Raw genomic sequence first — 13,224 nt, 5'->3', positions numbered from 1 at the left:
CGATCTGGATCCTAGTGCCGGTGATGGTCCGGTAAGCGGGCTGTTACAAATTAGCTGACCGATCCATTGTCTACCCCAAAGGAGTGCTAGAAGATGTGTTGGTGCAAGTGGACCAATTAGTCTTTCCAGCAGATTTTTATGTCATTGACATGGAGGAAGACAAGAGCAATACCACCTCTGATATCTTACTTGGGAGACCCTTCTTGAGCACAGCAAGAACAAAAATTGATGTGCATGATGGCACATTGACTATGGAGTTTGAAGGGGAAGTTATCAAATTTAATGTTTATGATGTCATGAAATTCCCCAATGATGTTTCTCCTGTTTATGGCCTTGATGTTATTGATGATTTAAGCCAAGAAGTTTTTGACTTTGATCAAGAAAACTTACTTTATGAAGGTCTTTACAGGAGGGAAGAGGTGGACAGCAACATCTCTGAAGCAGACAGAACAGCAGACTGCTGCAACTTGCTGGGTATGAGTGATTTGCCCAGTGATTTGCCCAAAAATCTGCTCAAATCACAGCTCAAATCAGACAGTATGCAGACAGGAAACCAGCAGACAGAGAATGCACCAGAACTGAAACCCTTGCCTAGCCACCTCAAATATGCCTACTTGGGAGCTGGAAATACACTTCCAGTAATCATTTCCAACCAGCTCAGTCAAGAAGAAGAGGAAAAGCTCCTGAATGTGTTGAGAAAACACAAGAAGGCAATTGGGTGGACATTGGAGGACATAAAGGGTATCTCACCATCAACATGCATGCATAGGATTCTCATGGAGGATGAATGCAAACCTGTTCGTGAGGCACAAAGAAGGCTGAATCCACCTATGATGGAGGTTGTAAAGAAGGAGATTGTGAAGCTCTTAGACATTGGGGTAATCTACCCCATTTCTGACAGTAAATGGGTGAGTCCCATCCATGTGGTACCAAAGAAGACCGGGATAACCATTGTCCCCAATTCTGAAGGAGAGCTAGTACCCACTCGTGTGCAAAATGGGTGGAGAGTTTGCATGGACTACAGGAAGCTCAACACAGCCACAAGGAAGGACCATTTTCCCTTGCCCTTCATGGACCAAATGCTTGAAAGACTTGCTGGAAAGAGTCATTACTGCCTCCTTGATGGATATTCTGGATTTTATCAAATCCCAGTTGCACCAGAAGATCAAGAGAAGACCACTTTCACATGCCCATTTGGCACATTCGCATTTAGGAGGATGCCCTTTGGTCTTTGCAATGCACCAGCCACTTTCCAAAGGTGCATGATGAGTATTTTTTCTGACTATGTAGAGAAGATCATTGAAGTCTTCATGGATGACTTTACTGTGTATGGCAACTCATTCCATGAATGCCTAGCCAACTTGGAGAAGATACTTCAAAGATGTTTGGAGACAAACTTGGTTCTCAACTATGAGAAATGCCACTTCATGGTCAGCCATGGCTTAATCTTAGGCCATATTGTTTCAGCAAAAGGGATTGAGGTGGACAAAGCCAAAGTGGACACCATCAAAAATCTGCCCTACCCAACCAGCATTAGGGAGATTCGATCATTCCTTGGACATGCTGGTTTTTACAGGAGGTTTATCAAAGATTTTTCTAAAATAACTCAGCCTCTTTGCAGATTGTTACAGCAGGATGTACCCTTCAACTTTGATGACAGCTGCAAATCAGCTTTTGATTTGATCAAATCACTCCTAATTTCTGCCCCAGTCATCCAGCCACCTGATTGGACCTTTCCATTTGAGATCATGTGTGATGCCAGCAACTTTGCTGTAGGTGCAGTTTTGGGACAGCGTGTAGGTAACTCTCCTCATGTTATTCACTATGCCTCACGCACCCTAGATGCTGCACAATGCAATTATTCAACCACGGAAAAAGAATTGCTGGCTGTTGTGTTTGCATTGGAGAAGTTTAGACCCTACCTACTTGGGACAAAGGTGATTATATACTCAGATCATGCTGCACTAAGGTATTTAATCAAGAAAAAGGAGTCCAAACCTAGGCTGGTGAGATGGATATTGCTGTTACAAGAGTTTGATTTGGAGATCCGTGACAAGAAAGGCAAGGAGAACCTTGTGGCTGATCACCTCAGCAGAATTCTGACCGAGATGGAGACATGCCCCATCAATGAGACCTTCCCTGATGAGCACCTCTTTGCTGTCCAAGAAGAGGAACCATGGTATGCTGATATTGTTAATTTCCTTGCCATAGGTGATTTGCCCACTGATTTGCCCAAGCACACAAGAGACAAGATCAAGAAAGAGGCAAAGTATTATGTGTGGGATGAGCCTTACCTATGGAAGCATTGTGCAGACCAAGTCATAAGGAGATGCATCCCAAACCATGAGATCACTTCTGTCCTAACTTTCTGCCACTCCTACAGCTGTGGAGGTCACTTTGGGCCACGCAAGACAGCCTTGAAAGTCCTTGAAAGTGGATTATTTTGGCCTAACATATTTAGAGATGCTTATTTATTTTGTAGGTCATGTGCAAGATGCCAACAAACAGGAAACCTTGGCAAAAGAAGTGAAATGCCTCAAGCACCCATCATGGTGTGTGAAATCTTTGACATATGGGGCATTGACTTCATGGGACCATTCCCACCTTCCTTTGGCAACACCTACATACTTCTTGCTGTGGATTATGTGTCCAAGTGGATTGAGGCCAAAGCAACAAGAGCAGATGATGCCAAAACAGTGTGTGATTTTGTAAAATCCCACATTTTCTCAAGATTTGGACTGCCCAAAGCCATAATCAGTGACCGAGGCACCCATTTTTGCAACAAGGTGGTAGAAACTCTCCTAAAGAAGCACCATGTCATCCATAGAACATCTACTGCCTATCATCCTCAAACAAATGGGCTGGCTGAAGTGTCAAATAGGGAGATCAAGTCCATCTTGGAGAAAACGGTCTGCCCAAATCGAAAGGACTGGAGTACACGCCTCAATGATGCCTTATGGGCATATAGAACAGCATACAAAACTCCAATTGGGATGTCTCCATATAGGCTGATTTATGGGAAAGCATGCCATCTACCTGTGGAACTTGAACACAAGGCCTATTGGGCTGTAAAGAGCTGCAATCTTGATGAAAAAGAGGCTGGAATTCACAGGAAATTACAGATTCAAGCACTTGAGGAGATTAGGCGTGATGCATATGAAGCTTCATGGGATTACAAAGCAAGGACCAAAGCCTTCCATGACAAAAACATCTCCAGAAAACACTTCCAGGTTGGTGATAAGGTCTTGCTTTTTGATTCTAGGTTCAAATTATTCCCTGGAAAGCTTCGGTCAAGGTGGATTGGACCATTCTTGGTTGAACATGTCTACCCTCATGGGGCTGTTGACATTCGGAGCCCACAAACAAGCAAAGTCTTCAAAGTTAATGGGCATCGTTTGAAGAGATTTTATGAAGGCTCTACTGTACATGTTGTGGAGGAGGTCCCCTTGGATCCCCCTTCCCAAGGTTGCTGAGCAAAACACTGAAGTCCAGCCCAAGACAGAAAACAGGGCGCTACTGGGAGGCAGCCCAGAGGCAGTGATTTGCCCAGTGATTTGCCCACTGCTTGCCCAAATCGCCGGGCAAATCGACTGAATGTACCATAATCACAAGTGATTGGGGCAGTAATTTGCCCACTTGCCCAGATAATTTGACCAAGGTCACAGGTCCAATCGCAAATCAAACACCTCATCAGCGAAGGGCGTGAACAGTACCAGCCCAGCAATTGAGAAGGAGGAGTGATCTGGCCAAAGTGATTTGCCCACTGCTTGCCCAAATCGCTGGGCAAATCACCCTGTCAAGAATCCAGAAGGCCAGCATTTAATGATCAGTGCAGATCACATTCCCTAATCACTTTAAGTAGTCTTTTAATTTATTTTATTTTTTTTACGCAATTTACTGTTTCCATTTCTCCTTCTTCTTCAAGCTTTCTCCTCTCCGACCACCACTCACCCACCGGCAAACTCAAGACCACCATGGTAAGGATCAAGATGAGAGCCACCGGCGGACCATTCTGGTGGAAGAAATTAGGGCTTCCGAGACCCATCCCTTCCGACAGTGATGACGACGCACAGGACGCGCCACCACCAACCACCACCAACGCCGAGACACCACCGGCCACAAGCACAGGAACAGGACGCACCGATTCACCGGCCGTCCAGATATATCGCCGGCAAAAGAAACGGCAAAGACCGCCGCCCCCACCATCCACAATAGCCCCGACGGCAGACCCTGAGGGCAAAAAGCTACCCGAAGCCACCACTCCCACCGGCCACAGCCAGAAACGGCCAAGAACTCAGTCGCCACCAAGGTCCAAGCCAGAACCGGAACCTACCATCGCCAAAGACACTGATGCGCCCACGGATCTGCCAAGTGATGTGCCCACCGATTCCACCACTGATGTGCCCACAGACTTGCCCAGCGCTATGGCCAGCGATGTGCTTAGCGATTTGCCCTCCGCTCCCACCATTGATGTACCTACTGATGCGCCCACTGATGCGCCAACCGATTCCACCAGCGCTATGCCCAGCGATGCGCCCAGGGACTTACCAAGTGATGTGCCTAGCGATGTGCCCACAGACACACTCAGTGATATGCCCAGCAATTTGCCCAGCGATTTGCCCAGGCCAACACACCCAGATCACATCGTCAAAGCACTGACATTCAACAAAATTTCTGAACGCACCAGGCTGCTTAAAATTTCATCCCTACCATATCATCCAGGTAAGTATATCCATCATGCCACCCTTGGAGCACTGAGACTCCATTCCCAGGTACGTTCTCTAATTTCTGCTATTGGCTGGGACACTTTCTTCCTCCTGCGCATGCCATCCTTCCTGGAACTCACACATGAGTTTTTCACCACATTCTATTTTGATAAACCTGCCATGCACAACATACACACACCTGGCACCATTGGATTCAGATTGTTGGGGAAGCGATTTCGCTTATCCCTGCAGGAGTTCGGCATAACCATGGGCTGTGAATGCCCACAGTCAACCTGGGACTTCCCTGCTGAGTTTGATCAAAACTCTGCGTACTTGGAACTCAGTGATAATCCACCTGACTCATACTCACCCACTAGGTCCAAGGACCTATACCTCAGCAACCCCAGTCTGAAATACCTTCACAGATACCTGGCCTACACATTCTCTGGGAGGAAGGATGCCTCCAACATCCTGACCAGAACTGAGTTGTATGAGTCTCTATTCCATTCTTTTGATCTGTCCATCTTTTTGATTTCTTTTTTCTTTTTGCATGTCTCTTTTTGCATTATTTTTACCCCTTTTTGCACACACCAGAATTTTTTTTTTACACTCCTAGCACACACACACAGAATTTTGTAGCTAGTTGCTTTACTCAACATAGATAACAAGGTTGAAAGAGTGCCCTTATCTCATGACCCCATTGATTGGCCACCCCTCTAAGCCTTAGTTGAATTACTCACAGTATGCTACCTTCACTTAGGAAGTTCTTTACCTAAATTGAACCCTTAAACTTGTTGTGGTCAAGAGAAATAAAAATAAAAATGCATGCAAATAAAAAGCTAGTGTAACTCCCTATGAGCTGATTTGCCCAAACTATCATAAAAAGAAGAGAAAAAGAAAAAGAAAAAGAAAAACCAGCACAAAGCACAAAGTCATAAAACTGCTCCAATGGTCTAAGACTATGAACTGAGCCAATAAATCACTTGAACAAGTGACTAACTGAGTAACCGGGGGTGTATCACCCATGTACACAATCGCGTAAAAAGGTTAGTGACTTTTTCAGGCAAAAATAAGTTTCGATGGTCTAAGACTATGAGCAGAGCTAGTAGCCACTTGAACAAGTGACTAACTGAGTAACCGGGGGTGTATCACCCATGTACACAATCGCGTAAAAAGGTTAGTGACTTTTTCAGGCAAGCATAAAAATAAGTGCTGCTAAATAAAATAAGGGCAAGTTACTTTTAGAGAGTTATATTAGACCTAACATAAAAAAATAAGCATGATTGAGATAGAAACCTTTCTCTTGACCATAGGAGGTGAAAGGAAACAAGGAAAGGAGAGGATGACCATGGTGAATGTACTCTTTACTGTGATACTTCAACCTAGGAGTCTAGGGAGGGCTGATTAAGTGGTACTTAGGCTCTAGAGAAAAAGGGGCTTGATTGGCTAAGTTATTTGTTGCTTGAGGACAAGCAAAAAGCTAGGTGTGGGGGTATTTGATCAAGCATAATTTAGCCACATTCTTATTATCTTTTTTATTGCTTATTTACACATTTTCTAGCTTAATTTATGGTTTTTATCTTGTTTTTACAGAAAAGAAAGAATTTGGAAAATGGGAGAAAAAGTGCAGAAAATTTGCAAAAAGATGATTTGCCCAGTGATTTGCCCAAAAATCTGCTCCAATCACTGCCCAGATCAAGCTAAAACAGATACCCAGAGGCAACAGACAGCAGCGATATGGGCAGGCGATTTGACCAAGACAATCGAGGATCACTGGCCAAATCACTCGCAGAGGCATAGAGGACTGACTCACAGAGAAGCGATTTGCCCAGTGATTTGCCCAAGAAACTGGTCACATCGCCGGGCAAATCACTTTGACAGCAGAAAATTACAGCAGAGCGGGAAAATGGACAGCAAACAGAAATCCGAATTTTCAGAAGTCCAAATCCAATCCAATCACTTCCAACACTTATCCAAGAGCCACGAAAGAACTTCTCATCCAAGGAAATCCAATTGCAATCAAATTCAACATCAAAAGAGGAGTCCAAGACCAAATCAAAAAGGGGATTTCAAAACCCTAGAGAATTCTTCAGCTATAAAAGGGGAGTCTCAATACCAGCAAGGGGGATCTTGGATCAGCAACTCAGCACCTCCTCCCTCGCCAGAAATTCTGCAGCTGTTCTTCTTTGTTTTCTTTTCATCTTTTTGTGTATTTAGTCCACCATGAGTGGCTAAGTTCCTTGTTTTCTAGTTGAAGTTGTGAATATTCAGATTTGTTATGAATTGGGAGGTTTAATACTCCATTGTTTAACTCTTGTTTGTTTCAATATTTATGCAATCTGATCTTTTCTATAAATATTACTTGCTTTTAGAATCAATAAGGGCCCATTGCTTTTAAATTGCTTAAGTGATATTGTTTGAATGGTTTAGGTCCGTAATTGCTTAGGTTGTTCAAATACACATCTAATCAGGTTGCATAATCTAAACTTGACCACGCGGTTGGCAAGGATAGAATTGGGTTTCTCTAAGTCTTAATGCAATCAACAGTTGTTCGATGCTACAATGCCCCAAGGACGTTCCTTGGCAACTTGTTGATTAGTGTTTGATTAGCGAACGTTTCCTAATCAAACTAGAACTAAGGAGGAATTTGGTTGTGAGAAGCGTCTTCCATAACCAAAACCAATTTATTGAAGTCAAATAGGAGTCTTTTAATAAATCAATGATTAATTCTAAACAAACTGAATAAGGCTCACACTTCAGCTAGAATATCTTTCTTATTGAAACTTCTCATCTATTTAAATTATTGCTCTCTTTTGCTATTTTATTTTACTCATCAAATCAAAACCCCCCTCTTTTATTTATTTGCTATTTACCTAGTCATTATTAGGAAAAACATTGGTGTCAATTCCCTGTGGTTCGACCCTATTGCCACTATCTACAAGTTTCTTGTTGATTGTTTAATAGGTTTATTTTTGACGGCTTCGACAATCGCCTATCAGTCATGTTCATGTATGTTTGGTCCCTCATTTGAGTCCACCTGTGTAGGTTCGGACCCGAGGAACCGAGGACCCCAGCAGTGAGATAGCTGCTTCAGTGTCTTGTCAGAGCTAGCCAGAGGTGAGTAGAATTAAACCTTATGTTTTAAATTAATGAAAGTTTTAGCATGAATCATGCATCACGAATGCCATATGATATACTAGTTTGTTTGCATTAGAATTCACGAATATGTTGCATTGCATTTTATGATGTTGATGTGGATGGATATTGAATGATCTTATAGTCCTCATATGATATGATATGATGATGATATGGTATGGTATGGAAGTCCAGGTCGAGGCCCATTCTACGCCCCTGGCACTATTGGAATGTTATGTTATGTTATGTTATGTTAAGAGAAAGACCAGGTCGAGGCCCATTCTACGCCCCTGGCACTATTGGACATGTAGAGGACTATTAGTGACAATACCATCCGTGATGTGATGCATTCCATTATAGCATAAGTTTTAAATGTTTTATTATTCTGCTCACTGGGCTCTAGTAGCTCACCCCTTTCCCTAATCCCCCAGGTTTGCAGGTACGGAATAGGCCAGGAAGTCAGCAAGAGTAAGAAGTCATGGTCTATGTAATAGTTAGAAGTTGTGGACATGATAAATTGTAATGTAAAAGTTATGAATAGTCATGTTATGTAATGTAATGATGTTATTGAGGTTTAGAGTTGTGCTTGACCCGAGTATGTTGTTAATCCCTTTTGTATACATGATCTTTATGTTATGAGTTATGATGTTATGGTTTAACCAAGTTTAATGCATGATGAGATATCCCATTGGAGCATTTGATGAGGGCTCCAGTGAGAGGTTTATGTTTATGTCTATGAGTTTGTACAGGTTAAGTTTGGTTAATGAAAGAAAAATTTTACAGGTTTACGTTTATGTATGATCATGTATGAGATTGAATAGGTTTACAGGTTATATGTCAGGCTTGCTACGGGTCCCGGCGGCCTTAAGTCGATCTGGATCCTAGCGCCGGTAGCGGTCCGGTTTCCGGGTCGTTACAAGTAATGCTTTTTCATGTGAGAAAAAAAAAGATCCGGACACTTTAAATACCCGGTTCATCATCAAGATTTACTCTCTCCTGGATATATTGAATCTCAGCGTAAAGTTACTGCAATAAGATACAATTCAGCGTAAACAAAATCAAGTGACATATTCCATTATCTAAAAAGGAAATCTCTCTTCTCTCTCTTGAAATGGTCGGATTCATACATATCATTCTAGAGGACCTGATAAGGGTGAAGAAAAAATAAACGCGTAGCAGAAGATGTCATGGTCAGTTGAACAGAGTCCTGGTCAGTTGAACAGAGCCATGGCCAAGCAGGAAGTAAGGTTTGGTCCTACAGATAAAGTGATTGGATTCTTTCAAAATGACCCAGTGATCGTCAAGATGCTTCTAAATAGATATGAAGTAAGGCGAGTATGGGTAGATATAGATAGTTCCATTAACCTTCTCATCTAAAATGTTTTTAACAAGTTAGACTTAGATAAAAACAATCTTGTCAAAGTTTTCTATCTACTAGTAGAATTAGGAGATAAGATCGTGACAGTAGTAGGCACCATCAACCTTCCCCTAATTGCTGGGTGATGAAAAATATAGGCGAGAATTGTATGTAGAGTTTGCGATGGTAGATATCACATTTACATACCATGTGATACTGGCCGTCCAGTTCTAAACTGTCACGGTATTGTTATTAATATGGATGCTATGTGTCTTAAGTTACCAGCTCCAAGGGGATAGCCGTGGTCTGAAGTAGCCCGAGGTTGGCCAAAGAATATTACGGACACCCCGCAAAAAGTCTCGAGAAAGCCACAGTACCCATGGACTTGGTAGAGAAGCCATAATCTCACATAAAAATAGAGCTAGCAGACCCGATAGAAGAGGTCCAATTATGTAAGAATCAAAAAGTACGGTTCGGTACTGCATTAACCGATGAAACAAAGACTCATTTAATAGAGTTGCTAAAGTGCCGAGTAACCATTTTCGCTTGGTCTTCAAAAGATGTAATAGGAGTGGATCTAGCTCTCACTTCTCATAAGTTATCTCTTGATAAAGCCGTCAAATCAGTGCAACAAAAGAAAAGAAGATTTACACCAAAGAGGCAGTAGGTGATCAAATAAGAGATTGACAAGCTATTAAGTGTAGGATTAATAAAGAAAGTCTAGTATCCCACGTGGCTCATCAATGTGGTCTTAGTGAAGAAGGCTAACGACAAATGAAAAATGTGCGTGGATTTTACTGATCTGAATAAAGTATGTCCAAAAGATCATTACCCATTATCGTCTATTGACAAGTTAGTAGACTCGACCTCGGGTCATGCAGTAGTTTTCTTTTTTTAATGCCATTTCATGTTACCACAAAATCATGATGGATACCTGAAGACGCAAAGAAGACTGTGATCATAACAGATGAAGGAGTTTTCTGCTATAAGATGATGCCATTTGGATTAAAAAACGCGGGGCGACTTACTAGAGGCTGGTGTCAGACATTTTTAAAAATATGGCGGGTCAACAGTCAAAATGTACTGATCCTTAGAAGATCATCCAGAAGATATCCATAAAGTTTTTGACATACTAGACAAGACATGTATGAAACTGAACCCTAAAAAGTATATTTTCAAGACAAATCTGAAAAGTTTTTGAGTATATAATCTCAGAAAGAGACATAATCATTATTAAAAATTATTAGCATAAATTATTTATTGTGAGAAAGTTTTAGCCACAAACTCAAATATTCATCATTGTAAAATTAATATTTTTAATGATTACAATGAATTTAATTTCCATTTAAAAGTGAAAATTAATATAGATTACAATGAATTTAATTTCTATTTAAATTGAAAATTAATATAGTTAACTAATTAAATATTTTTAAATAGCAATGAAATACAATAAACTTTGACAGGTGTCGAATTCGTCAATTAAAACTTATTTCTCTTTTCTGGATTCAATATGAATTTGTATATACGGTAGGTGAGTATCAGTCCCCACAGAGATTTTTTAACCATGTTTAATTTAGATGACTAGTTGAATAAGAATAACAGTTTAAAACAAAAAACAAAAAGAGAAAAGAAGGAAAATTTTATTTGAAGAAATTGATTTTGTTTTGGGCAAGGCAAAAAAAATAAAAATAAACAATGCAATTAAGATGGTGAAACAAATAATTAAATTAAATTTAGCTGAAAGTAATCAAATTGAGGGGTTTGGCCGTTGACCATTGATTAGAAAAATAATTCATAATTCATTTTATTATCTATTGTTTGGTTATAGTGATAATTCTACCGATTCTTCTTTATGATTAAATTAATTAATTTCGCGCTTAAATTAATTCCTAGTTAACTAACAACTCCAACACGCGTGTAGATTTAATTAGTTAACTGTTTTAAGAGAGAATAACTCAAACTTGATCAATAATAACACGTGAATTATTTAAATTAAATCTACTAATTCTTTAATATAAAGGAATATGTTAATTGCTATTTGTTATTAATCCAATTAAATAATTACAAATTTAATTGGGTTAATTAGTAATACGTTGTTTCTTAAGAGATTCAATGGACCCTTGAGTTTCTAAGAGGACAACAATCGATGTGGTATTTCTCGAAAACAGAAGTTAATAGAAAATAAAAATAATAGGAAGAGAATTTAAGTATATAATCTCACAATTTGAATAAAACCTCAATTTGAATTAACCTTCAACTGAAAAGAATCGTTTAGCCTACAAGGGACATGATAAAATTACCAAAACTAAAGAGAAGAAGAAAGGGGCGGCAATAAGGTGGCCGAATTTGAGAGGGGACAAGAAAAAGAGAAAAATATGATGTCTAGGTTAATTTGTGGATAGCCTTTATATAGGTTTTTCCCTAACAAAATAATAAATATTCACAATTTAAAATAAACTCTTACTTCTATTTTATTCTCATACTAATCTGATTGTGTTTGCTCCAATTTAAGTTGATCTTATCCTTGTACAGCCGAAAAAATTGAGTTGAAGTTGCATTTGTTAAAATCTGGACCTATCTATCGCTTTAAGGCTGTAATCCTCAGTCCAAAAATCTTTTGATTAAGCCTCTTCTCATACCTTTTCTTAACTTCGCTCAAAAATATGTACAAAATCAAATTTCAAGTAAAAAATTAATTATTTATATTAAAATCATAGTAAAATTATAAAATTTAATAAGGAAAAAGTGGTGAGTTCTGCCACTCATCGAACTTATAATTATTAAATGTAGTTTTGGCAATCTAAATAATAATAGCTTATTATTTATATTTATATCTTAAATTCTAAAACTAACATTTATAGACATATTGATTCTAAGCGATGCATTTTAGTGAGAAATAAGGTTTCGGTATCCAAAGGTGTTCGGCTTTAGGGCCGAAAGATTGAAAACTCTTAGATCTCGGCATCCAAAATGCTAAATGGGCGTTGAGACCTTAAAATTTCGGCCTCGAGGCTAATATCAACACGAGGTCTCAGCCTTAGAATTGAAACCAAACGTGACAACCACGGGGTCAAAGGCTTCGACTTACTAGGCTGAAATCCAAATAGACGACATTGTTCAAATCACGTAAAAGTCATACGACAATTAGGACTCTAAATCACATACGAGTAAAAATGTCCTCAAAGTAAAATTCTACAATTTAGGACTAAAATAGATTTCAAAAAAGAATTTTAGTTCTACCAAGAATCAACCAGCTTTAGACCTATAAAAAAGGCACCCATGTATGTTAAACACTCTTTTAATCAAACTATTCTTCATACTTTTTATTTTGAAATTTTTTATTAAATCACTTATTGACCTAAGTATCACAAAAGTTATCTACAACCGACCATCCGCATTTATTTATTTTGCAAATTTATATTCAACATTATATCTGCCGAGAATGTCGAAATACTATCACTAAAAAGTGTTATTAATATTAATTACACTATATTTTACATATATTTTAGGACAAATCTATACATGGATTTACTTGAATTTATATTTTATTAAGTATAAAATCAATCTTTATTCATATTATTTACATAAAAGCTGAAACATAGTAAAATCAAGACTTTTTATTTAAAAAAAATTAAATAATTTTTAAATTTTGTATATTAAATTAAATTTTAGCAGATTTATCAAATGACTATAAAACGTTGGATATAAAACTTAAAAAAAAAATAAAGTGTTTCTCTAACATATTTTAAGAGAGCAATTATTAAAAGTGTAAAATAAATTGATAATAATTAATAATATTTGCTATAAGGTTAATAAAAAAATTTAAATATTTGTTATTATATTTTTTTTATAACAACTCCTTTTATTATTGAGAAAAAACTCAAATTTGATTCGAAATCCTACACTATCTCTTACTGCATTAGAGTTATTTATTTCATTTCTTTAGTTTCATAAATTATTTTGCTTTTTTAAAAAATCATTAGTTTTTCCCTTTTATAAATTAAATGTATAATTTTTTTTTCTCAG

General features: G+C 38.6%; 3 protein-coding genes across 5 annotated transcripts in view; 1 reads left to right on the top strand and 2 right to left on the bottom strand.

Moving 5' to 3' along the window:
* LOC122724553 (putative pentatricopeptide repeat-containing protein At1g12700, mitochondrial) overlaps positions 1–13,224 on the bottom strand; it is a 69,502-nt gene that overhangs the window by 41,476 nt on the left and 14,802 nt on the right. The gene's annotated exons all lie outside the window — the stretch shown is intronic.
* Positions 1–13,224, bottom strand: part of LOC110607256 (putative pentatricopeptide repeat-containing protein At1g12700, mitochondrial) — a 79,859-nt gene that overhangs the window by 52,044 nt on the left and 14,591 nt on the right. The gene's annotated exons all lie outside the window — the stretch shown is intronic.
* LOC122724552 (cell surface glycoprotein 1-like) lies at positions 3,975–4,984 on the top strand. Its single transcript, XM_043959812.1, has 2 exons — positions 3,975–4,722; positions 4,959–4,984. The coding sequence occupies exons 1-2, from the start codon at positions 3,975–3,977 to the stop codon at positions 4,982–4,984; spliced, it is 774 nt and encodes a 257-aa protein (XP_043815747.1).

The sequence above is a fragment of the Manihot esculenta genome, chromosome 9 (genome assembly GCF_001659605.2).
Source record: "Manihot esculenta cultivar AM560-2 chromosome 9, M.esculenta_v8, whole genome shotgun sequence".
NCBI lineage: Eukaryota > Viridiplantae > Streptophyta > Magnoliopsida > Malpighiales > Euphorbiaceae > Manihot > Manihot esculenta.
The sequence above is the reverse complement of the archived record's forward strand: the minus strand, read 5'-3'. Positions and strand labels throughout refer to the sequence as shown.

Bases quoted from the DNA above. Each gene is read 5' to 3' on its own strand.
- LOC122724552 (XM_043959812.1), top strand. From the start codon at position 3,975: ATGGTAAGGATCAAGATGAGAGCCACCGGCGGACCATTCTGGTGGAAG. The intron at 4,723-4,958 runs GTAAGTATATCC...TTATCCCTGCAG, and splicing joins ATCCCTACCATATCATCCAG to GAGTTCGGCATAACCATGGG.